The following is a 27,554-nucleotide window of genomic DNA, read 5'->3' as shown; positions in this document are numbered from 1 at the left end:
GATCTTGGCTCACTGCAATCTTCACCTCCCGGGTTCAAGCAGTTCTCCCACCTCAGCCTCCCGAATAGCTGGGACTGTAGGTGCATACCACCACACCTGGCTAATTTATATATTTTTAGTAGAGATGGGGTTCACCATGTTGGCCAGGCTGGTCTTGAACTCCTGAGCTCAAGTGATCCACCCGTCTCAGCCTCCCAAAGTGCTGGGATTACAGGCGTGAGCCACCACGCCCAGCCTATTTCCTTCATTTCTTTCTTTCTTTTTTTTTTTAATTATTATATTTTAAGTTCTAGGGTACATGTGCACAACGTGCAGGTTTGTTACATACGTATGCATGTGCCATGTTGGTGTGCTGCACCCATTAACTTGTCATTTACATTAGGTATATCTCCTAATGCTATCCCTCCCCGCAACCCCCACCCCACGACAGGATGGAATAGTTACTGGCACATACTGGATGCCCAATAAATATTTCGTGAAAGAGTTAATACCTCTTTGGTCACTTGATTATTTTTTCTTCTTCCCATGTTTCCCTGTGGAGCATGTCTTAACTGATTTTATTCACATTGACCATTTCTGGTGTACTACTATGTGCTTAGAATAAATAAATGTCTTAATAGCACTGTAGTAGTTTTGAAAGAGACACTTATCATGTCAGCTCCTTATGAAATTTTGTCCCCCCTCTCTTAGTTTTCAGATAGAACCATTCCCACTGATAAGCATGTTGACCTCCTGATCAATAAGTATGGATTGTCTGCTCACCCAATTGCTCCTCAGATGTTTGGGTATGCTGGAAAAGAACATATGGAAAAATATGGTATGTTACAGTTAAAAAACTTTGAGGCTTCTTACTAGTTACATACATGAGATGAGAAACGACAGTTATTTATTAAGGAACTGTGGAGGATGCCAGGATATATAAGATGTAAAATGTTTTTTGAATTAAATCGAAGTAATAGTTCTTATAGAACTTAGTCATAGAGAAAGTATTTATATATAGACTATGGTATGGGAAGTACCTAGAGTACTCTATAGCAGGAAGTTGAAATAGGAAAAATAACACAAATCTTGTTTCCTTTAATCATGGACTATAAATTATTTTTTTCCAAGCTGAGGGTTTCACTCTGTTATGCAGGTTGGAGTGCAGTGGTGCGATCTCAGCTCACTGCAACTTCCACCTCCCGGGCTCAAGCGATCCTTCCACTCCAGCCTCTCGAGTAGCTAGGACTACAGATGTGCAACACCATGTTCGGCTAATTTTTTGTATTTTTGGTAGAGGTGGCTTTTTGCCATGTTGCCCAGGCTGGTCTCAAACTCCTGAGCTCAAGTGATCCACCTGACTCGGCCTCCCAAAGTGTTGAGATTACAGGCGTGAGCCACCATGACTGGCCATGGACTATAAATTGAGGATCTTAAAATGTCAACCAAGAAGAGGTGAAAGATCAAGCTATTCATACTCTACATTCAATATATCAGCAAGCCTTTTCTTTGTATTCTCAGTCTATCCATTTCTCACCATTTCTGCTACTTTTGCTGTAGTGGCATAATTTCACACCTGAAATTTAGGAGTGTTCTAACTGGTTTCTCTAATTCTGCTTGTGCACCTCCAGAGTCAATTCTCTACTTTATAACCAGAGCCATGTTTTTAAAATATGTCAGATCATTTCACTCCTGTGCTTAAAATTCTCCATTGTTTCTCATGACATTCAGACTGAAACCCAAATGTCTTCTTATGGCCTACGAGCTTCTACATGATCATTCCCTCCACCCTCATTAGCTCTCTGACCTTATCTCCCACCATTTTTTCTTTCACTAGTCTGCTCCAACCACACTATCCTTTCTTTCTGTTCCTCAGACACACCAAGCTTTTCTTCAGGTAGGGCCTTAGCCTCTACCCTAGGATCGTCAGAGCCAGCTCCCTGGCTTCCATCAGGTCTTTGCTTAAAAGCCACCTTTTGCTTTCTTTCATCATTCTCCTTCCCAGAACTTCCTATTCACTATCTCCTGCTTTATCATTTTATATGGCACCTATAATAATCTGACATATATCTGACACATACATATATGTCGGATTATTACAGGTGCCATATAACATGATATATGTGTGTGTATATATATATATATATATATATATATTCTTGTTTATTGACTCTTCCAACCAGAATATAAGTTCAACAAAAGCATGGATTTTTATTTGTCTTATTTCCTGCACATTGATTGTTAACCTAGAATAGTACCTGGCTAAACCAAGGATAAAAGAAAAAAAAAAAAAAAAGAATAGTGCCTGGCACAAATCAGTGTTCTGTAATTAATTCATCTTTAAAATTTAGAAAGACCCTCCATGACGATTCAAATCAAAGTAGTCCCCTCCTGTTATTCTCTTTCTTAGATAGCTTCATATTGCTTCCTTCATAGCACTTAGCACTATTTATATTCGTATATTTATCATATGTGGTTTTACTTGTTTAATTTTCGTCTTCCTTATTAGTCTAGAAACTCCACGAAAGCAGGGTCCATGTCTGCTTTGTTTACCTTGATATACACAGCCAAGCACAGAGCTTGGCATGTTATTTAACAAGAAAGAAGTTTTTTTTTTTTTTCTCTTCTATAGTCTGCAGCATATTTAAATACTCAACAAACATTTATTGAATGAAGGAGTGAATTTCCATACGTATGTTATCTTATTCAGCTATCACAAGAATCCGTATTGGAGGTGTTATTATCTCATTTTATACCAGAAGAATCTGATATTCAGACAAGTTTTTGACCACGATCATAGGGTCAATAAGTAGCAGAGCCTATGTTCCATTCTATTTCTGTCTCACTCAAAAGCCCTTGTGCAGCCCTTTCTCCCAGTAATAGTAGCTGCTCTTTGTTGCGTGCCTCACACATCTTAGATATTTTACACACCAAATATAACAACTATTTTAAGAGGTAAGTGTATGCCTATTTTTCATATTAGGAACCTGAAGCTTGGAGAATTTGAGTAACTTCTTCTAATAGGTGATAGGAGAGAATTTCACACCCAAATCTGCCATACTATAAAACCTCCATTCTTTTCATTGTTTCTCATATAGCTATATTTAATTTTAAATAATAAAAAGCTTTTACTGTATATTAACTTTTTGTTTTCTTGTCATTCCTGTACATAGTTGAGGGACATTAAGTACTTTTTGTTAGCATTTATTATAGGTACAGAAACATGTTTTTCTTGGAATTTTCATTTGTGCTTGGCTTTCCTTTTTTCTTTTTTGACCTATTTTGTGAAAGGGAAGGAAAACTGAATATTGTAATAGCATTTTTGTTTAAAAATGATAAATATTTTAAATTACTTAGTTAGATAATGAATGTAGCCAGATTATAATTTGAAATTAAATTTGTTTATGGTTGTCATTTGAAAGGTTTGTCAATTTTTTTTCTTTTCTTTCTTTTTTTTTTTTTTTTTTGAGACAGAGTCTCGCTCTGGAGTGCAGTGGCATGATCTTGGCTCACTGCAAGCTCCGCCTCCCAGGTTCACGCCATTCTTCTGCCTCAGCCTCCCGAGTAGCTGGGACTATAGGCACCCGACCACCACACATGGCATTTTTTGTATTTTTAGTAGAGACGGGGTTTCACCATGTTAGCCGGGATGGTTTCAATCTCCTGACCTTGTGATCCGCCCAACTCAGCCTCCCAAAGTGCTGGGATTACAGGCGTGAGCCACTGCGCCTGGCCCAGGTTTGTCAATTTTAAAAGATGATATGCTTCATTTTTAGAGGTATATTGTAATATACTTTAAAAATATTTTGTTTAGAAGTAATTTCAGACTGAACAAGAATGTTGCCAAAATAGTACAAGAATTCCTAATACTTTTCCTCTAGATTTTCTAAAAATTAACATTTTGCCATGCTTGTTGTTTTAATGAATTCTTTTCATCTATATTGCTATGTAATTTTTAAAAAATGTAAGGCTGGGTGCTGTGGCTCATGCCTGTAATACCAGCACTTTGGGAGACCGAGGTGGACGGATCATGAGGTCAGGAGTTCAAGACCAGCCTGGCCAACATGGTGAAACCCTGTCTCTACTAAAAATACAAAAAATTAGCCGAGCTTGGTGGTGCGCACCTGTAGTCCCAGCTACTCGGGAGGCTGAGGCAGGAGAATCGCTTGAACCCGAGAGGTAGAGGTTGAGCCGAGATCGTGCCACTGCACTCTAGCCTGGGCAACAGAGTGAGACACCATCTCAACAAAACAAAACAAAACAAAAAAAACAAACAAACAACAACAACAAAATTAATTTAAAAAAGTTTGAGAGTAAGTTGCAGTTCTTTCATAGTCACTACAGTGATAAAAATTGGGAAGTTAATATTGATATGATACTATTATATAATCTACAGACCTCATTCTAAATTTCACCAGTTATCTCACTAACATCTTTTTCTGGCCCAAGAGCCCTCATAGTTTTTCTTTTTCAGTGTTTTCTTGCCTCCATTTATGCATAGGTTATGTGCATGGGTTTTTTTTTTTTTTTTCTCCATTTGAACTTTACTCTCAATTTGCTGAGCTCCATAAAAAACCTTATTGGTATTTTTACTAGGATTGTATTAATCTTGTTAAATTAATTTAGGGAAAACTGATGTATTTATGAGGCTGAGTTGTCCTGTCAAAGAACAGGGATTATCTTTTTATTTATTCAGTTCTGTCTTTGTGTCTTTCAGGAGTGTTTTAAAGTTTTCATCATATGTTAGTGTTTTATTTCTTGTTAAACTTATTCCTAAATACCTTCTTTAATTCCTTTAATCATCCTTGTTGCTGCTATTGTACATGGACTTTTCACTGGTGTTATATCCTCTAAACTGGTCATTACTTGTGTATACAAAGGCTACTGATTTTTTTTTTCCCCCCAACATGAAGTCTTGCTCCATTGCCCAGGCTGGAGTGCAATGGCATGATCTTGGCTTATTGCAATCTCCATCTCCTGGATTCAAACAATTCTCCTGCCTCAGCCTCCCAAGTAGCTGGGATTACAGATGCGTGTCACCAAGCTTGGCTAATTTTTGTATATATATATATTTTAATTAGAGACATGGTTTTACCATGTTGGCCAGGCTGGTTTTGAACTCCTGACTTCAAGTGATCCACCTGCCTCAGCATCCCAAAGTGCTGGGATTACAGGTGTGAGCCACATGCCCGGCTGGCTATTGAGTTTTATATATTAATCTTATGACTTGCTATCTCACTGAAGTTTTTAATTTTTGAGTTAGTTTTATATTGATTTTACTTATAGGGGTTTCCACATATGCAGCTATATTATATCATCTACAAAAAGAGATGGTTTTACTACTTCTTTGCTCATTGTAATATTTGAACTGACTTATCTAATTGTATTTGCAAATACCATCAGTACAATGTTAAGTAGCAGTGGAAGACAGTAAGTATCCTTGTCCTGTTTCTGATCTTGGTGTTTTCTTTTAAGTAAGGTACTGAGTTAAGCACATAGATATATCTATTATATGTTGAAAAAGTATCCGTCAGTGTCTATTTTCTTGAGTTTTTTTTTTTTTTCCAGGAATGGGTATTGAATTTTGTAGCTTTTCCAGTATCTATGGAGATAATTGCATTATGTTCCCCACTTAGATCTATGGCTATACTATTTTAGCAATGAATTCCTAACAGTAAACCAAGTTTGCATATCTGGAATAAATGCCAGTTGATCATAGTGTATTGCTGTTTTTAACATGGAATTAGGTTCTGTTGCTATTATTTTATTTAGTAATTTCAAATCATTATTTGTAAGTTATATATATATATATATTTTTTATTGTTATCAAGTTTAGGTGTTAATTTTATACTAAAGAAATAGGGACCGGGTGTAGTGGCTTATGCCTGTAATCCCAGCACTTTGGGAGGCAGAGGTGGGCAGATCACGAGGTCAGGAGTTCGAGACCAGCCTGGCCAACATGACGAAACCCCGTTTCTGCTAAAGATACAAAAAAAAAAAAAATTAGCCGGCATGGTGGCGTGCACCTGTAATCCCAGCTATTTGGGAGGCTAAGGCAGGAGAATCTCTTGAACCCGGGAGGTGGAGGTTGCAGTGAGCCGAGATCATGCCACTGTACTCCAGCCTGGGTGACAGGACAAGACTCCGTCTTAAAAAGAAATAGGAGCCACGCGCGATGGCTCATGCCTGTAATCCCAGCACTTTGGGAGGCTAAGGTGGACGGATTACCTGAGGTCAGGAGTTCGAGATCAGCCTGGTCAGCATGGTGAAACCCTGTCTCTACTAAGAATACAAAAAAATTAGTCAGGCGTAGTGGCAGGCGCCTGTAATCCCAGCTACTCAGGAAGCTGAGGCAGGAGAATCGCTTGAACCTGGGAGGTGGAGGTTGCAGTGAGCCGAGATTGTGCCACTGCACTCCAGCCTGGGCAACAGACTGGGACTCCTCAATTAAAAAAAAAAAAAAGAAAGAAAGAAAGAAATAGGAAGCTATTTTAATGCTCTGAAACAATTTATGGAACATTGAAACCAACTGCTTTGTAGGTTTGGTAGAATCCCTTGTGAGATAATCTGGGCCTGGTTCTTTTTTTTTGGCTTGGTAGTTGCTTGGTAATCTATTTTTTTTTTTTTTATGTTTAAACATTCTATATCCAATGGGGCCAATTTTGGTAGTCTGTAGTTCTCCAGGAAATTATCCACGTCATTTAGATTTTCAAATCAATTTGTATAGAAGTCTGAAAAGTAGTATTTTAACAATGTAAATTTTTATTTCTATTTCAATGATATTCTCCTCTTGTCATTTGTTTATTTTGAGATGGAGTCTTGCTCTGTTGCCCAGGCTGGAGTGCAGTGGCGCTGTCTTGGCTCACTGCAACCCCCACTGTTGCTGTCAGTTGCTACAGGATTGAACAAAGGGGGACAAACGCAGAAATGAAGAGAAAGACAAAAAGATCTGTTTTGAAAGAAGGGGCCAGGAGCCTCCTTGCTTCTAGTGAACAAGCACCCTGAGCTTTTACAGCCATTCATATTTATTAGGTAGAAAGAGCAGGGAGGCAGAGGTAACTGTTAGTCCGCTGCTTGATTTATCACAGGTACACACAATTGCTTTCTTTGTACAACAGGCTTCCGATGTTCCTATAGATAATCACAAGGAACGCTGTGCTTGGGGTGTGACTGCCCTCAGCACCCCTTCTGGCAGCAGATGCAATTGTCAATTTTCCAACATCCTGCTTTCATCCAGTTTCCTGTTTGCTCATATAGCCTCCAGTGGTATAGTGAGTCAGTCACGACCCTCATTCTTTCGGCCTGTAACACTCTGCCTCCCGGGTTCAAGCAATTCTCCTGCCTCAGACTCCTGAGTAGCTGAGACTACAGGTGCGTGCCACCATGCCTGGCTAATTTTTTGTATTTTTAGTAGAGATGGCGTTTCTCCATGTTGGTCAGGCTGGTCTCTAACTCCCGACCTCAGGTGATCGGCCTGCCTCGGCCTCCCAAAATGCCAGATTACAGGTGTTAGCCACCACGCCAGCCTCTCTTGTCATTTATTCTTTGTGTGCATTTATGGTTTCTCCCTTTTCCTTTGATGGAATTAGCTGGTAGTTTGTCTATTTTGTTAAATTTTTCAAAATAACAGGATTTTGATTAATTATGTCTATTCTTTCTATTCTTTACCCTCATTCATTTCTTCATCTTCCTGGTACTTTCTTTTGGTTTACTTTGTTCTTATTTTTAGTTTTTTGACTTGGAGAATTTAATATTTTATTTCTTATTAATATAACAGCTTTATTGAGGTATAATTCATATATCATATAATTTACTCTTTTAAAGTGTACAAGTCAGTGATTTTTAATATATTCACAGAGTTGCATGACCATCACCATGATTAATTTCAGAACATTTCATTAACCAAAAATGAAACCCTGTACCCATTAGCAGTCCATTACCTCCTCTTCTAGTTCCTGGCAGCCACTCATCTACTTTGTTTTTCTTTGGATTTGCCTATTCTGGACATTTTATATAAATGTACAGTTGGCCCTTGAACAACAGGGGGTTTAGTGGTACTGACCTGCACAGTCAGAAATTCATGTATAACTTCTGATTCCCCCCGAATTTAACTAATAGCCTGCTCTTGACCAGAAGCCTTAGTGGTAAGATAAACAATCGATTTATACATATTTTGTATGTTACGTATATTATATACTATACTCTTATAATAAAGTAAGCTAGACAAAAGAAAATGTTATTAAAATCATAAGGAAGAGAAAATATAGTTACTATTCATTAAGTGGAAGGTGATCATCTTAAAGATCTTCATCCTTGTTGCTCTTCTTCTTCATCATTTTCTTGTTGAGTAGGCTGAGGAGGAAGGGGAAGGTTGGTCTTGCTGTCCCAGGTGGCAGAGACAGAAGAGGTGGAAGAGGAGGCAGAAGAGGCAGGCATACTTGATGTAACTGTCACTGAAAAAAGTCCTTATAGTGGACCCATGCAGCTTAAACCTGTGTTGTTCAAGAGTCAGATATAATCAATATGTGGCCTTTCTGGATACGGTGGTATACACCTGTAATCCCAGCACTTTGGGAGGCTGAGGCAGCTAGATCGCTTGAGCCCAGGAGTTCAAGACCAGCCTGGGCAACATGATGAAACCTCATCTCTCCAAAAAACACAAAAGTTAGCTGGTGTGGTGGCACATGCCTATAGTCTCAGCTACTTGGGAGGCTGAAGTGGGAGGACTGCTTGAGCCTGGAAGGAGGAGGCTGCGGTGAGCCAAGGTCGCACCTCTGCATTCCAGCCTGGTTGACAGAGTGAGACCCTGTTTTTTTGTTTTTTTGTTTTTTCTAAAAAGGCCAGGCGTGGTGGCTCATACCTGTAATCCCAGCACTTTGGGAGGCTGAGGTGGGGGGCTCCCCTGAGGTCTGGAGTTTGAGACCAGCCTGGCCAACATGGTGAAACCCCATTTATACTAAAATACAAAAATTAGCCAGGCGTGGTCGCGTGTGCCTGTAATCCCAGCAACTGGGGAGGCTGAGGCAGGAGAACTGCTTGAGCCTGGGAGGTGGAGGTTGCAGTGAGCCAAGATTGCACCTCTGCACTCTAGCCCGGGTGACAGAGCTAGACTCCATCTCAAAAACAAAACAAAACAAAACAAAACAAAACAAAACAGAAAAAAAAAGTGGCCTTTTGTGACTGGCTTCTTTAAGTTAGTATATTTTCACTGTTCATTCACGTCCTAGCATGTATTAGGACCTCATTCCTTTTTACTGCTTAATAATATTCCTTATGTCATTCATTTATTCTTATTAATAAATGGTTAGTGGTATATATTTTCCTGATTACTGTGTTAAATGTATCACATTGATTCTGATATGTAGTATTTTCATTATCATTATTTTCTGACAAGTTCTATAATTTCCATTTCTATTTTCATTTTTTACCCAAGAATTATTTCATGGAAATATTTTTTAAATTTCCAGGTGGACTTTTAATTTTATTAGTAATTTCTAGTTTTATTGCCTGGTGATTTGAGTGTGTTGTTTGTAGATTGAGGGGATTCTTAGTTCTATGGTGCCCTCTTCTGTAAGTGTAGTAGAATGGGGTCTTGCAATACTATCCAGGCTGACTGTTTTTAGGTGCAATCATGGTGCACCACAGCCACAAACCCCTGGGCTCAGGCAGTACTCCAGGGCTCAGGCAATACTCGTGTCTCAGTGTCCTGAGTTGCTGGGACTACAGGTGTACCTTGTCCTCTTTGCTGCTTTTCTCCTTCACCACTCAATTGCACCATACAAATGTCCTCTTACATACAGATATCCTCTTTTGCTGCTTTTCTCCTTTACTACTCAATTGCACCAAAAGGGACCTTGCCCTTTCATTTTGCTTTTTTTTTTTTCCTCCCAGAACCTATACCTTTAAGATTCCCACCTCAGATCTCCTGTGTTTTTCAGCCCGTTCCATATAGTCATGGTTTGATCTATAGGAATATTTTCTTGGTATTTTCACACTTGGGGAGGAGGTCTTTCTTTTCTTGGTAGTTTAGAGCAGTTGTTGGCCTGCCATTGTCTCCCCTCTTCTCTGCACAGTTTCCTCAGCCTGCCCTTGTACCCTTAAAGGTTTGTGTAGAAATGTGAGCAGTTGTTGGCTGGGATTTGATCTTATATATTTTTTCTTTTCTTTTTCTTTCTTTTTTTTTAACTTATAGATAATTTGAAATTTGGCATTTTCTATTTTCTAGTTATGCTGAGAGTATGATTTGTGCTATTTTATTTTTTCTGGTTATTCTGTATTGGTTTTAGAGGCTATAGAGAGACACAGAATTTTTTTTTTTTTTTGAGACAGAGTCTCAGTCTGTTGCCCAGGCTGGAGTACAGTGGTGTGATCTCGGCTCACTGCAAGCTCCGCCTCCCGGGTTCACGCCATTCTCCCGCCCCAGCTTCCCGAGTAGCTGGGACTACAGATGCCCGCCACCACGCCTGGCTAATTTTTCTATATTTTTAGTAGAGACGGGGTTTCACCGTGTTAGCCAGGATGGTCTCGATCTCCCGACCTCGTGATCCGCCCGCCTCGGCCTCCCAAAGTGCTGGGATTACAGGCATGAGCCACCGCGCCCAGCCGAGAGACACAGATTTACGTGGCCTCCATTTTTCCTCAATTACCTGGAAATCCTGTTGCTGGTGTGTTTTTAAGTGTATATATTTTCTCAAGTTTTACATTGCTTAGAATAATTGGACAGTTTTTTAGTCTAAAATTTGAAATATAAATGTACACTATTTTAGTGGAAATGTCATTGTAGGGAACAAGGGCCTTGACCCTCTGAAGGTTCACTGAAAATCACTGACATGAGGCAGATTAACAGGAGAAAAGGCATACAAATTTATTTAACGTGTGTACACGTGAACATTCAGAATGGAGACTCAAAGAAATGGGAAATTGTCCATTTTTATGCTTAGGTTCAACAAAGTATGGAACAGCCGTATAGAAATATGATTGGACAAAAAGCATATGATCTAATGCTAATAGACTGAGTGGGAAAACCCAGTGAGGCCTGTCCATCTAGGTTCTTCTTGGCCTCTCTGAGCATGCATTCCTTCCTTCTGGGCATGGGGCAGGTCCCTTTCTGGAATGGCGGTCTTATGACCCACAGTCAAACAAGATAGGTCAGATAATTTGTTTATGGCCAGTTTTTACATAGAAAGGTGGAGGAAGTTAAAGTAATATTTCTAGGTTTTATGACTGGCTTTGGGGAAAAGGAGTTCTTGTTTCTATGACCTGCCTTGGGGAAGAGGGATTCTAGTTTCTATGGTTAGCCTCAGGAGAGAATGAGCCTGAGAGACAGGAGGGTAGGAGAAGATCAGTGAAAAACTTTTGCTTCTGAGGCTATCATTTTGGGGTATTGTTTCTTTATTCTTCATTCAACAGATTTCTAAATGAATTGTAGAATTTTATATAATTTAAATTGTTATTTAAAATTGCTGTTTGTGAATGTTGTGAATGTGCACTAGAAATGAATATGTAAGAAAGCTTATAGTAGTTTAAATCATTTGTAGAACCAGCCAATTTTGTGGTTTCATAATTAAATTATAGGATATTAAAATAGTTTGACATAAAGGCGTAGCTTTTGAATAGCCAAAAATCTTAATTGGCAATTCAGAATCAGTAGTCAATAAGCCCTTCATCAGTGCCCAGGCTTAATAAATATGTAAGTGACTGGCAGAATATTTTTCAAGGGGATGCTATCTTTTATTGATTAATCAGATCCCATGTTACAAAAAAAGGAAGAAAAGATACGAACATTATTGAACATCTCTTATAACAGACACCATGCCAAGTACTTTACTGTTTTAGCCACCCTTCTTTCTACCAATCTATGCATGGATTGCTTGCAAATCTAATAGAGACAATAAAGCATGTGTACTTCCTAAAACAAGGAATTTGTCACCAACTGAGGCCACCAATCCCAATTTTTAGGAGATTCCAATTGTTACAATTCCCTTTTTCATGTTGAACCCAAATCTCTCACCCTATGGTTTGCATCCATGGTCTTGTTTTTGTCTTCTGAGAATGACAGAAAAAGCCTATTTTACCTTGTAGCCCTTCAAATATCTGAAGCCAGCCTGACCCTATATTTAATTTCTTCTCTTAACTACTCTCATTAGACTTATTTCATAACCCATAACCAGTCTAATTGCTGTACTGTGATCCCATGTAAGCTATTCTGCTAGTCACATCACACTATGAAATCTCACTGAGCTTGAGGTTTCTCATAGTTGTTGCTCCTTTTTGCAGGTTGTTGTGGGAGTTCAAGAATAGAACTGAGTGTTTAATTTATATTCTCATCCATCCTATTGATAGACCTTGTTGAAATTCAACATTATAGTAGTCCCTTCCAGCTTTAGGTTTGGTGAGAGAGCCTCTAGTTTTCTTACCCACTTTGTAATAGAAATATTAACAAGACCAGAGCTGAGGTTAGAAGTTAGTGCTAGAAACTTTTCTCTAGGTCAATGCATTAATTAATGCCTGTTGTTTCACATGAGTGTAATATTGGGAAATGCTTCATACTTTAATCCTCTTCTAGATGGTCATAATGCACATAGTGCAATAGTAAAGGCTCCAAATGTCTTACAGTAAAGACATCTGTTTAGCTTTGTTTAACCATAGTCTAAACTTACTTGACAGAAGAACCCTCTTTTTTTTTTTTTTTTTTTTTTGGTAACACCAAAAAGATAAAAATGAAAATAACCCCCCAAAATCCTGCACTACAATATTTCCTTATCTTGTCCAAAATGTTTTGAGAAATTTCGTTAATTTTATTGCTGCTATCCAGATACTATGTTTTCTTTGATCTAACAGTCAATTCAGTCACGAAAAGATAACATATAATTTGACTTGTCTTATTCTTATTGAACCCATATTGGCTTCCTCCTGATCACTATTCTTTTTTTGAGATGGAGTCTCACACTGTCACCTAGGCTGGAGTGCAGTGGCACAATCTCGGCTCACTGCAATCTCCATCTTGCGGGTTCAAGTGATTCTCCTGCCTCAGCCTCCCAAGTAGCTGAGATGACATGTGTATGCCACTATACCTAGCTAATTTTTGTGTTTTTACTACGCCTGGCTAATTTTTGTAGTTTTACTAGAGACGGAGTCTCACCATGTTGGCTAGTCTGGTCTTGAACTCCTGACCTCAAATGATCCACCCACCTCAGCTTCCCAAAATGCTGGGGTTACAGGCATGAGCCATCGTGCCTGGCCCTGATCACTATTTTTATTGTTAGAAGATCACAAGTGTGGAATTTATCTTCTCTTTTTATTAGAATTGAGATAAGATTTGCTTAATTATATGTATGTCATTTTTGCTCTGAAGATCATCCTCCTTGATAGAGAAGAGAGAGATAAAACAGACATGGGAACTTTGTACTTTACTGTGCCATTAATATAACATTATCAGCTCTAATTGGTGGCTTTCTTTTTTCTTTGACCTTTACAGCACCAAATGAGAATTCAAAGCATATTTTATTCTGTTTTGTCTTTTTAAAAGTAGTAAAAAAATTTTTTTGTGTGTGTTTTACCTCATTACTGTACTTTTTTTTGTTTTCCTGACATGATTATTTAAATTTTCTGTTAAGGAATTTAAAAGGCATACATATTTCTTATCAGGATATAACTCTTCTGAAAACTTTTCTGTTATATCATAAGGAAAGGGAGGAAGATGAAATATCTTATCATGCCCTGGAGGGTGTGAGTTGTGTAAAATTCTCTCAGTCTAGCATACTGGGGTGTTTGACAGACTCCTAGAGGAATTGTAGTGTTCTCCTGCCTTGAAACCACTATGTTTCTTGTTTTTGAAACTGGGTTCTACTTATTTTAATTAGAATAGATCAGTTTGAACTGTTTTTATCTTATGTGCCTATTAGTTGATTCAGTTCATTAATTAGGCCCACATTTAATTATAAATAAAAATTTTTTGAGGGAACAGTGCTGAAGTCTTTAATACTGATGATATATATGAAAGGGAAAATATGGAAATATTTAGCAGAACACTGAGTACCACTGCAAGATTTGTTAATAAGCAGTGGTAAAACATTCACCCACTGGTAGATGTTTGCTTTCTTTACAGGAACAAAAATTGAACACTTTGCAAAAATTGGATGGAAAAATCATAAACATTCAGTTAATAACCCGTAAGTATTTCAGAGACATGAAATAATGAAAATCTGGGTTATCCTACTGTATAATATGCAACTTTATACTTGAAAAGCAAATGCCGAGATCTCAAATATATTAACTAGATTGTTTTATTTTTTTCTTACAAAAGGCTTATACGCAAGTAAACTTTTGACAACTTTTCAGTTCCAGTTTTTGGCCACTTTATATTTGGAATATCATTTAAGCTAATGACTCTTTTTTTTTTTTTTTTTGAGACAGAGCCTCACTGTGTCACCCAGGCTGGAGTGCAGTGGCATGATCTCGGCTGACTGCAACCTCTACCTCCCTACCTCCCTAGTAGCTGGGACTACAGGAGCCACCATGCCCAGCTAATTTTTTTTTTTTTTTTAGATGGCATCTCACTCTGTCGCCCAGGCTGGAATGCAGTGGCATGATCTCGGCTCACTGCAACCTCCGTGCCCTGGGTTCAAGTGATTCTCCTGCCTCAGCCTCCCGAGTAGCTGGGATTACAGGCACCTGCCACAGTACTGGGCTAATTTTTGTATTTTTAGTAGAGACAGGGTTTCACCATCTTGGCCAGGCTGGTCTTGAACTTTGACCTCGTGATCCACCTGCCTCTGCCTCCCAAAGTGCTGGGATTATAGGTGTGAGCCATTGCACCCAGCCTGTATTTTTAGTTGAGACAAGGTTTTGCCATGTTGGCCAGGCTGGTCTTGAACTCCTGACCTCAGGTGATCTGCCTGCCTTGGCCTCCCAAAGTGCTGGGGTTACAGGTGTGAACCACCATGCCTGGCTATTTTGTACATTTATTTAAAAGCTCCATTAGCCTTAATTAATGTACTTGTATCATATTATTAGCTCAAAAGTTGGCTGAATTGCAGGTCATTTGATTTTGCTTTTAAGGAACTAGTATTCTTTAATTTGCCAGGAAACATAAATATGATATTCTGTTTTAATCCCCACTGGTCTAACACCAACTGGGTATATTGCAACTCAATTCCGGCATGAAGTGCCTGGGAGTTAATGCAAATTCCATGAATTAAGGACCCAGTCCTCCACAAGACTGCTCATACATCAGACATTAGCTGCAAGTGGGATGCCCATGCCACCCATATTTTGACCAACTGGCCACAAATCCAGGGGCTCCCATGCCTCCCTCAGGTTCAATAATTCACTAGAACAACTTACAGAACTCAGGAGAGTACTTAAAATTACAGTTTTATTGTAAAGGATATAAATCAGAAACAGTCCAAATGAAGAGGCATATAGAGTGAGGTCTGGGAGCATCCCAAGCAAAGCTTTCTTGCCTTTTCCCTATGGAGTCAGGGCATGTCATCCTCCGGATACATCAAGATGTTCACCAATCAGGAAGCCCCGCTGAACACCATGTCCAGATTTTTTACTGGGGCTTCATTATGTCGGCATGCTAGATTAAATCACTGGCCACATAACTGAACTCAATCTCCAGCCTTCCTCTTCTTCTCAGAGGTTGAGCTGGCTCAAAAGTCTCAACTCTGTAGTCACATAGTTGGTCTTTTGGTGGTCAGTCTCCCATTTTCAAGATAACAAGGCCCACTGTAAGTGACCTCATTAGCATAACAAAGACACTTCTATCATTCAGGAAATTCCAAGGGCTTTGGAAGCTCCAAGCCAGGAACCCAGGACAAAGATCAAATTTTAAAAAATAAAACATACGGTATTTTAAGAGTTAGGATTTTTTAAAAGGTCAATTCAGATGACACTTATGGCTATTCATAAAAATCTGTCTTCTGGTTGTGAAAAGAATATTTACATATTATTCTGTTTCTAACTCTACAACAAAAATTACAGTTGCTATCTCACATTCTGTAACTAATATTTATTTTGTATTTAGGTATTCCCAGTTCCAAGATGAATACAGTTTAGATGAAGTGATGGCATCTAAAGAAGTTTTTGATTTTTTGACTATCTTACAATGTTGGTAAGAAAAATATATTTTAACATTTAATGAGGGAAGTAACTGCTCCCCTTCCTGCCACCCCCCTGTAGTTAAACCTTAGGCTCTGTATCTGGGCGGAGCTTTCACAGAACTCCTCCCAGTGCCGTCCCCACTCTGGGTCACTTCACTAGAGTACCCTTACTTCTTACTCCTGCCTGGAGACAGACTGTCTCTTCTCTTGGAAAATGACGTGTTTTACTTCTTCTTGCAGGAATGCTACCTACTTTGGTGATTTCAATTGTATTTACTCATTAAACTGTGGCTTGGGGGCCAGTGGAGCCCAAAGCATTTTGTTTTCCCTGCTATGTACTTCTACTACAGGAAATTCTACTCTATAATAGTAGCTATGAGTAAAAGTAAAACAAGGAAAAATTCATAGCTCTAATGATGATAATAGTTGTTTCTTGCAAAGTGCTTGACAGTATCTGTCTCCTAGACAATTGAGTGAGTACTGCCTAGCTCCTGCCTGTGTCCTAGTTAACACCTGGCTGTGCCCTGTAGATACAGGCCAGGATGGAAAGAAATAAGTCGGGTCAGCTTTTATTTGTTGTGATATGAGGGTCTGCCCATTTAGAAAGTCTAACTGAACTCCCAGAAGGCTTCTTGTGTTTGCTACCTTCCATCACAGTTTGCTGTAAGAAAAAGATCTATTTAAGATCTCGAGAGTCTTAACTAAAGCAGATGGTTTAGTATTCCCAAGCTATCTTTTCCCAGTTTCCAAAAGGATTTCAGGACTGAGTTATTTGGAGATAGCAAAGTTGGAGGTGGGGCGGTCTGTAGTAGAATCTTTATTGTACTAGGATAGGAATAACCTTTTGGACTCACTCCTCAGAAGATGCCTTATGCATCTCCAGAGGCAAATTGGTGATTCTTTGCAAAAGAACTTTCTGGGGCTCAGCGCGGTGGCTCACGCCTGTAATCCCAGCACATTGGAAGGCTGAGGCGGGCGGATCACCAGAGGTTGGGATTTCAAGACCAACCTGACCAACATGGAGAAACTCCGTCTCTACTAAAAATACAAAATTAGCCAGGCGTGGTAGCGCATGCCTGTAATCTCAGCTACTCAGGAGGCTGAGGCAGAAGAATCACTTGAACCTGGGAGGAGGAGGTTGCAGTTGCAGTGAGCCAAGATCACACCATTACACTCCAGCCTGGGCAACAAGAGTGAAACTCCATCTCAAAAAAAAAAAGAACTTTTTGGGACTCTTGGATACCAAGTAGTGATTGACAACATTTAAGTTCTTGATAGAGGTTCAGTCCTCAGGTGGGAAGCATGTGTGATTTACAACTGTAGATATCACAAAGAAGACAATCCACTGACCAGCAAGCATATTTGGCCTTTCCTTTCACATAGAAGGAACTCCTAGTCTGAAATCCTCTGATCAGTTGCTACTGGGTGTGGAGAATTATTTTTACTTCCTCTTAGTCCCACTTCAGATGGTGCTGCAGCAGCAATTTTGGCCAGTGAAGCATTTGTACACAAGTATGGCCTGCAATCCAAAGCTGTGGAAATTTTGGCACAAGAAATGATGACTGATTTGCCAAGCTCGTTTGAAGAAAAAAGCATTATTAAAGTGGTATGTCTGAGATTCTATTTGTTATTTTTATTTTTAAGATAGAGTCTCATGCTTCTTGTGATGGAGCCATGCATTATTATATAATAACCTTTAATTAACTAGACATGCTATTTGTCATTATTTTAAGTTGACTATGCCTAGAACTCCAATCTTACAGAGTTAAGGGAAAAATGATTGTTTTGTTTTGTTGTTCTTTCTTTTCTTTCTTTCGACAGGGTCTTACTCTGTCACTCAGGCTGCAGTGCAGTAGTGCGATCTCAGCTTACTATAACTTCCACATCCCAGGCTCAATCAGTCCTCCCACTTCAGCCTCCCAAGTGGCTGGGACTACAGGCACATGCCACGACTGCCGGCTAATGTTTGTATTTTTTGTAGAGACACAGTTTTGCCATGTTTCCCAGGCTGGTCTTGAATTCCTGGCTCAAGTGATCCACCTGCCTCAGCCTTCCAAAGTGCTGGGATTACAGGCGTGAATCACCACACACTGCCACAAAGATGATTTTAATGAACTTTCTTGACCCTCAGCACTTTAAAAATTCTGATTAAAGATTGAGTACAAAATGGAAAAAGTAAAAAAGGTGAAAATTCAGACCTAGAGTTAGTTGAATATTTGAAGACATACACACAATACACAAAATTGCATGCTAAATTATAGTTTGCAAATGATTTTACAACAACACTGTGAATTGGAAAATGTTTTTGTAACTGCCCAAGATCACAGTTAGGTTGTGGCAGAGGTGGAATTTATATTTAGGTTTCCTGGTTATAGTACATTTTTCATTATACCACAGTTTTCTTTTTCTTTTTCTCTTTGAGGTAGGATCTTGCTTTGTTGCCCAGACTGGAGCGTGGTGGTGCGATCATAGCTCACTGGTGGTGCGATCATAGCTCACTGCAACCTTTGCCTCCTAGGCTCAGGCAATCCTCCCACTTCAGCCTGTTGAGTAAGTGGGACTACAGGCACGTGCCACCACACCTGGCTAAATTTTTGTATTTTTATTTTTTGTAAAGACAGGGTTTCGCCATGTTACCCAGGCTGGTCTTGAACTCCTGGACTCAAGCGATTCACCTGCCTCGGCCTCCCAAAGTGCCAAAGTGCTGGGATTACAGGCTTGAGCCACCATGCCTGGCCTCACGGTTTTATTCCTTGAAGAGAAGTTATTTTATTATTTGAGGCCAAAGACATGTTAAGAGCATGGACTTTGGAAAAATGGTTTGAATCCTAGATGATCTTCTAAAAGAAGATCGTGTCATTTTATAGAGAAATTCTCCCATATTTTTCAGTGTATCTGACTCATAATGATCTGGTAATAAATGTCTTCAACTTGTTTATCACAACTATACATTGTAGTTTGACAGAAGTTTTGTAACTTAGCACAAGATATGCTCTGAGGAATTCTAGGTCCTTTTTATATATTTTATTTAAAAATTCTGTCATTTTTTAGTACAAAATTAAATATGTACATCCTTCTCCTAGATGTTATTTTATTTAGACTTTCTATGTAATATAGAATCAATTGACTGACCCTCCTTCCCTCCTTCCCTCCCTTCCTTCCTCCCTTTCTTTCCCTTTCCCTTTCCTCTTTTTCTTTCTTTTCTTCTTTTCTTCTTCTCTTCTTTTTTTGTTTTTTTTTGAGACAGGATCTTGCTGTTTCATCCAAGCTGGAATTCAGTGGGGTGTTCCTGGTTCACTGCAGCCTTGACCTCCTGGGCTCAAACGATCCTCCCAGCTTAGCCTCCTGAGTATCTGGGACCACAGGCACATACTACCACGCCAGGCTAATTTTTAAATTATTTGTAGAGACAGGATCTTCCATTGTTGCCCAGCCTGGTCTCAAACTCCTGGGCTCAAGCGATCCTCCTGCCTCAGCTTCCCAAAGTGCTTGGATTATAGGCATGAGCCAATGCACCTGGCCAAGATTTTAATATATGTGGTCAATTATCAGTTGTTAAGGTTATGCATCTATTAATCTCTTAAAATACTTGTTTAAAAGGCCCAGTTTTGGTGCCCTTTATTTATATATGGTTTTGGTTTTAGGTTGGCTTTGATATGAGTAAAGAAGCTGCAAGAAAATGCTATGAGAAATCTGGCCTGACACCAAATGATATTGACGTAATAGAACTTCACGATTGCTTTTCTACCAACGAACTCCTTACTTATGAAGCATTGGGACTCTGTCCAGAAGGTAACATCTTTGAATAGGGCAGATTAATTCAGTAAATTTCACTGAGAAAACTTCACTTTGACCGTTAGATAAAAGAATTCACTATTCACTTTTCCCTTAACATTGGCTCTGCCACACTGTGGGAGGTGAATGTAAGCTGTTTTGGTAGTGGACTTTTTAGAACTTGTGGTATTAGGCAGTACCAACACTAAGATGATGGAGTGTCCAGATAATTTGTATTATGATTATATTATTTGTCTGGAAGGCTCTTTTATCTGACCAAAATAGCTACTGCATCTTTTTTATGCTTATTCTTTGCATAAGATTTTATTCATTTGCTTTCAACCTATTTATGTTAATTTATTTAAAGTGTATCTCTTATAGGCAGCATGTAAGCAATAATTTTTTTTTGTTTTTTCGTTTTTCTCTCTGTAGCCCAGGCTGGAGTGCAGTGGTGCAATCTCCGCTCACTGCAACCTCCACCTCCTGGGTTCAAGTGATTCTCCTGCCTCAGCCTCCTGTGTAGCTGAGATTACAGGCACCCGCTAACACGCCCGGCTAATTTTTGTATTTTTAGTAGAGACAGGGTTTCACCATGTTGGCCAGGCTGGTCTCAAACTCCTGACCTCAGGTGATCCACCCACCTAGGCCTCCCAAAGTGCTGGGATTACAGGCGTGAGCCACCGTGCCCAGCCGTGATAATGTATTTTTTAAAATCTACTTTGTTGATTTCTGCCTTTTAACTGGAGTGTTGAAACCTGTGCTGATAATGATAGCCACTAGCTATACTTTAGTCTTTGAAATGTAGCTAGTCCAAATTGATGTGTGCTGTTAAGTGTGAAGTACACATGGGGTTTTGGAGACTTAATATTGAAAAATAGAATGTAAAGTATTTCATTAATAATTTTTTTTTTTTTTGAGACAGAGTCTTGCTTTGTCGCCCAGGCTGGAGTGCAATGGTGTGATCTCGGCTCATTGCAACTTCTGCCTCCTGGGTTCAAGCGATTCTTGTGCCTCAGCCTCCCAAGTATTACAATTGCGCATGCTACCATGCCCAGCTAATTTTTGTAATTTTAATAGAGACAAGGTTTCACCATATTGTGCAGGCTGTTCTCAAACTCCTGGCTTCAAGTGATACACCCGCCTCAGCCTCCCAAAGTGCTGGGGTTACAGGCATGAGCCACCTGGCCCACTGATAATTTTTTTATGTTGATTACATGTTGAATGAAAATATTTTATATATATATAAAATGTATATATTAAATAAAATATATACTAGAAAATTTAAAAGTATTGTGTGGGCATTATATTTGTGTTAGACAATATTTATTTAGATCATTAATGTAATTATTGATATAGTAGGATTTAGGTCGGTCATTTAATTATCTGTTTTCTATTTGTCCCCTGTAATTTTTGTTCCTCTGTGCCCCTCCTCTTGACTTCTTTTGCATTATTTAAATATTTTTAGTTGCCATTTCAACTTATCGATTATTTTTTTCACCATATCTCTTTGTTTTCTCTTCTTTGTTTATCCCAGTGGTTGCTATAGAGCATGGTTTATCAACCTTGGCACTGTTGGCATTTGAGCTCTATCATTCTTGTGATACAGCTTGTGCATGGTAGGATATTCAGCAATATCCCTACCTCTTATCTACTAAATGCCAGTAGCACCGCCCCCCACAGTTGTAACAACCATAAAATGTCTTCAAATATTGTCGAATATCTTCTGGGGGGTAAAATCTCTCCCAGTTGGCCGGGCACGGTGGCTCATGCCTGTAATCCCAGCACTTTGGGAGGCCAAGGCGGGCGGATAACGAGGTCAGGAGATCGAGACCATCCTGGCTAACACGGTGAAACCCCCCTCTACTAAAAATCCAAAAAATTAGCCAGGCGTGGTGTTGGGCGCCTGTAGTCCCAGCTACTCGGGAGGCTGAGGCAGGAGAATGGCGTGAACCCGGGAGGTGAAGCTTGCAGGGAGCTGATATCACGCCACTGCACTCCAGCCTGGGCGACAGAGCAAGACTCCGTCTCAAAAAAAAAAAAAAAAGAATTATAGTATGCCTCCCTAAGCATCTCCTTTGAGTTAATATTGTACCACTTCACATAAAATGTAGAAGCCTTGCAACCGTATAGGTCCATTCACTGACTCCCCTTTGCCCTACACTGTCACTTATGTTATAATTGTCATACGTGTTATATCTATTTACGTTGAAAACCCCAACATATGATATTATAAGTTTTGCTTTCAACAGTCATACACTTAGATGTCTGTTATATGTCATGGGTAAAAATGTCACACGTAATTTTAAAGATACTAAGAGGGAAAAAGTATTTTATACTTATCCAGATATTTATCATTTTTTGTTGCTCTTTCTTCATTCTTTAATACCCAAGTTTTTCTCTGTAATCATTTTCTTAAGCCTAAGGAACTTTTTTGTAGCATTTTTTATAAAGCAGATCTCTTGGAGATGAATTCTCTTAGTTTTCCTTCAACTGAAAATGCCTTTGCTTAACCTTAATTCCTAAAGGAACTCTGGGCTGATTATAGAATTCTAGGTTGACAGGTCTTTTAGCACTTAAAACATGTTGTTTCAGTCTTCTGACCTCCATAGTTTCTAATGAGGAGCCGTGGTTGTTCAAATTGTTATTTCTCTGTATGTGATGGGCCATTTTTCTCTAGCTGTTCTCAAGATTTTTAGCAGTTTGATTGTGCCATGTCTAGGCATAGTTTTCTTTTAATTTATTCTCTGTTGGGTTTTCTGAGTTTCTTAAGTCTGAAAATGCATATCTTTTACCAAATTTGGCAAGTTTTCAGCCATTATTTCTTTAAATGTATGTTCTGTCCCAATTTTTTTCTCCTCTTCTTCTGCACTTCCAGTGATGCATGTATTAGACCTTTGGATATTGTCCCATAGGTCCCTGAAACTGTTCGCTTTGAATCCCTTTTCTCTCTGTTCTTCACATTTGATAATTTATGTTGATACATCTTTAAATTCACTGACTCTTCCTTCATCTTCTTTCTACTCATGAACCATTCTAATGAGTTTTCTATTTCAAATATTGTATTTTCAGTTCTAAAATTTCCATTTGGTTCATTTTATAGTTTCTATTTCTCTGCTGAGAGCTTACATCTTTTTGTTCATTTCTAGTGGGCTTTCTTTACCTTGTAGTTCTAACAGCTGTTTTAAAGTCTCTAATAATTCCATAATCTGGGCTTTCTTGGGTTTTGCATCTGTTGATTGTCTTTTACCTTGAGAGTATTGGTTACATTTTCTGATTCTTTGTATAGCAAATAATTTTGGATTGTATCCTGGACAGGGTGAATGTCCTATTATATAGATCCTTTGGAGAATGTTGATGTTTTTGTTTTAGCAAGCATTTAAGCCAGTATGTTCTGACAGTAAGTTCTGTCTTGCCTTCTGAGGGTGGTGGTTAAAGTCTTTGCTCAGCTCTCTAAACGTATGCCTACGTCAGAGTGAGCCTGAGACTTGTACAGGTCTATATACAGAATTAGGGGATCCTCTTCTCTGGCTCTCTCCACTGTGGACTTCTTCTCTTACTCTCCAGCCTGCAGAGATTTCTTTTCCTAGTTCCTTTGGTTAGGAAGATGGGGTTTCTGTTAGAGTTTTAGCTACCTTTGCTGCTTCTGCTGCCATGCTGTTCCAGGGCTGTGCTCAACCTTGGGGCAAAGCTGTTGAGAGAGAGAGAGCCTAAAAAGAAAAAAAGACAACCAGGACCTCACCCTTATGCAGTGGCTTCTCCAAGTTTTGACTTGCTCTATAATCCCCTTGCTTTTATTTACTTTTCAGAGTCCTCAGGTAGTTTTTTTTTTATTTTTATTTTTATATCCAGTGTTTTCAGTTGTAATCAAGCAAGAGATAAACTGTAGTGAACATATTCTGCCTAATGTGGAACTTAATCTCAAAGTTAAATATTTTATATAGATACAGATATAAAATGATTACTTTCTTTTTTTTTTTTTCCTCTGAGATGGAGTTTCTCTCGTTGCCCAGGCTGGAGTGCAATGGCGCTATCTCGGCTCACCACAACCTCTGCCACCTAGGTTCAAGCGATTTTCCTGCCTCAGCCTCCCGAGTAGCTGGGATTGCAGGCATGCGCCACCATGCCCAGCTAATTTTGTATTTTTAGTAGAGACAGGGTTTCACCATGTTGGCCAGGCTGGTCTCGAACTCCTGACCTCAGGTGATCTGCCCACCTTGGCCTCCCAAAGTGCTGGGATTATAGATGTGAGCCACCACACCCAGCTTTTCTTCTTTTTTCTTTTTTTTCTGAGACAGAGTTTTGCTCTTGCTGCCCAGGCTGGAGTACAATGGTGAGATCTCAGCTCACTGCAACCTCCCCTTCTCGGGTTCAGGCAATTCTCCTGTCTCAGCCTCCCGAGTAGCTGGGATTACAGGGGTATGCCACCACGCCTGGCTAATTTTTGCATTTTTTTTAGTAGAGACGGGATTTCACCATGTTGGTCAGGCTGGTCTCGAACTCCTGACCTCAGGTGATCCACCCACCCGGGCCTCCCAAAGTGCTGGGATTACAGGTGTGAGCCACCATGCCTGGCCAAAATGATTACTTTCAGACTTATACTCCTTGCTTGAACTGCTTCTCCAACCTCTAGACTCAAGAATCCAGCTGCCTACTTTTTAGGGGTTTCTTCAGATGTCTCATAAGCATCTCAAACCTAAGTCCAAAATTGAGCTATGGATATTTTTCAAACGTTCTCCTCCCTCAGTCTTCCCCATCTTCCTGTTGCTTAAACTGGAAACCATCAGGCTTGAATTCTTTTCTCTCTCTCACAATCATCATTAAATCTATCTCTAAGTCCTGTTGGCTATGGACTCTACCTTCAAAACAAATTCAGAATATGACCACATCTCACCACTTTTGTCACTGCCAGCCTAGTGCAGAACAGCATCGTTTCTCATTTATATTATTGTTGGAGTCTTATGGCTGGTCCCGTGCTTCTGCCTTGTCTCTCCAGACTGAAGCTAGAATATGCAGCAAATCAGTTCATTAATTCATTCAAAACCCAGTAGTTTCTCAACTCACTCAGACGAACAAGCCAAATATGATCTGTCCTCCTTACTCCCCACTCCCATCTCTGATTTCCTCTGCTTTTCTCTGAATCTTCTACTCTGCTGCAGCCACATTGGCTTCCTTCTTCAAGCACTGGAAGTTCGCTCCTGTTTCAGGGCTTTTGTTCCAAACATACATGATTTGCTCCCTCACTCCCTTCAGGCCTTCGACTGATGTCCTTCTCAGTGGAAGCCTTCTCCGATCACTTTGTTTGAAATATAAACCACTCACCTCCGTCTTCCTTGTCTCAATGTGTCCTATACCCTTTTCCTGCTTTCTTTTTTCCCTTGGCATTTATCACCACTTTACATATTTCTTTACCTATTTTATATATTGTCTGTCTTTTCCTCACCCCTCTCCCCACAATAACTTAAACTCCATGATAGTAGGGATTTTCGTTTGGTTCACTATTGTATCCGTAAGTTCCTAGTTTAGTTTTTGTCACAGAAGAGGTATAATAATTGTTTTCCAAAAGCATATGCATTTGTTTTCCTATCTATGCTAGGTGAGAGCGTTCATTTACAGTACTTTAATTTCTGAATATTTTTAGTTGATGAGTTCAAGATAACTTCCCTTTGGAATCTTTTAATGCTTTACAAGATTGTATATATTATAGGAAAAGTGTAGTGAATTATTCACTTTTAGGGGTTAGCTTGTGTTTAGTTTGCTATTACTTGCTACAGAAACAATATTTAGCAGTTTGTAAGTAGCAATAGTAGATAGATTTATCTCTTATGACTAGAGCCTCAGAGCAATTTCTAAGGTAGAAACATACCAAAAAATAAAAGAGAGAATGCCTTAACCAATGGTTTTATCTATAACCTAGATTTAAAGCCAAATTAGAAGTGTCAGTCATCTAAAATCCTGTGATTAGTGTATTTCATTTTACCAACAGAGGAACTTTTGTTTTTGAAGGCAATATAATATATTAGCTGAGAACACAGGCTGTGGAGCCAAGCTCCCTGAGTATTAATCCTAGATCTCTTGCTATTGCCTTGTTTGATTTCTTAATATCTCTGTCTGTTTTCTCATCTAGGAAATGAGAATGATAGCACCTACTTCATAGGATTGAATATTAAATTTTATAAATAGTCATCTCTCAGTATCTGTGGGTTTTTTTTCCTAAGACCTCCCACAGATACCAAAATCCGTGGAAGTTGCTTATATAAAATGGCATAATTTTTGCATATAACCTATGCACACCCTCCTGTATACTTTAAATAATCTCTAGATTACCTATAATAACTACATATCACTTCATTCACATGGATTCAATGTAGTACTCAGCACAATACAAATTGAAGTTTTGCTTTTTGTAATTTTTTTCTTCTGAATATATATATATATATATATATATTTTTTTTTTTTTTTTTTTTTTTTTTTTTGAGACAGAGTTTCGCTCTTGTCGCCCAGGCTGGAGTGCAATGGCATGACCTTGGCTCACTGCAACCTCTGCCTCCCAGGTTCAAGCGATTCTCCTGCCTCAACCTCCCAAGTAGCTGGGATTACAGGGGTGCGCCACCATGCCTGGCTAATTTTTGTATTTTTAGTAGAGATGGGGTTTCACCATGTTGGCCAGGCTGGTCTTGAACTCCTGACCTCAGGTGATCTACCTGCCTTGGCCTCCCAAAGTGCTGGGATTACAGGCATCAGCCATGGTGCCTGGCCTCTTCTGAATATTTTTGATTTGTGGATGGTTGAATCCATGATGTGGAACCCATGGATGCTGACTATATATACAGAAAATAATTAGAACAAGAGCTGACCCAGAGTGAGTGCTCAAAGCTATTAGCTACCTTTGACAGCATTGCCACCATCATTACTATCATTATTTGGAGCGTCCACATCTTATTACTTTATCGTAAATATGATGTGGAAGACAATTTTATACAATACATACATTTTTATTTACTTCTTAAGCATCTGGAAGAATGACCAAATGACCAGGAAATTGACAGGAACATTGAAGCCACCAAGCATGTGAAGTAATTTTTTCTTTAACCTTACTTTTGTGGCTCAACAGTGTTTTCAGACATTTCTTTTCATTTTATCAAAGTGCCTTTTTTCTCCTGTTTTTCCATATTTATTAAAAATACTTATATAGTATATAGCAGTACAAATGAAAATAGAAAAGAACACATTTTGGCAAAATTATGCATTTTTAAAGCTGACAGTTATTTTAGTTATAGCATTATATCCATTTCAGTTCTATTCTCCTAGTTCTCTGAATCTCTGCCATATTTAGAGCAATTTTGGAAGCCAGAGAGCTCTAAGGAACTAATAGGAGCTTTTGTTTCATACAGGAGATGTTCTGAAAATGTAAGTATTTATTACTTTTAAAAGTGCTTATGTCAAATTGTTGTTAGTTTGAACTGTTAAGAAATATTTGCTCCAAGAAATTCTTGGCTATATGGAAATCTTATAAAAGCATATCATTTGTTCTATTGTTACTATTAACATTTGTGAATATTATTTTTTCTTCTATAGGACAAGGTGCAACGCTGGTTGATAGAGGAGATAATACATATGGAGGAAAGTGGGTCATAAATCCTAGCGGTGGACTGATTTCAAAGGGACACCCACTAGGAGCTACAGGTAATACTACAT

General features: G+C 39.0%; 1 protein-coding gene across 3 annotated transcripts in view; it reads left to right on the top strand.

Annotated features, from left to right (window-relative positions):
- Nucleotides 1-27,554, top strand: part of SCP2 (sterol carrier protein 2) — a 118,247-nt gene that overhangs the window by 33,337 nt on the left and 57,356 nt on the right. For 2 of the 3 annotated variants that reach the window (XM_054487356.2, XM_063655806.1), the window contains exons 6-11: nt 691-817; nt 14,087-14,150; nt 16,010-16,096; nt 17,541-17,691; nt 19,730-19,877; nt 27,435-27,542. In XM_054487356.2, coding sequence (XP_054343331.1) covers nt 691-817; nt 14,087-14,150; nt 16,010-16,096; nt 17,541-17,691; nt 19,730-19,877; nt 27,435-27,542 — 685 coding nt within the window. The remainder of the gene's footprint in view (nt 1-690; nt 818-14,086; nt 14,151-16,009; nt 16,097-17,540; nt 17,692-19,729; nt 19,878-27,434; nt 27,543-27,554) is intronic. The other variant, XM_054487362.2, reaches the window with a different exon arrangement.

Source organism: Pongo pygmaeus, chromosome 1, assembly GCF_028885625.2.
Source record: "Pongo pygmaeus isolate AG05252 chromosome 1, NHGRI_mPonPyg2-v2.0_pri, whole genome shotgun sequence".
NCBI classification, from domain to species: Eukaryota; Metazoa; Chordata; class Mammalia; order Primates; family Hominidae; genus Pongo; species Pongo pygmaeus.
The sequence above is the reverse complement of the archived record's forward strand: the minus strand, read 5'-3'. Positions and strand labels throughout refer to the sequence as shown.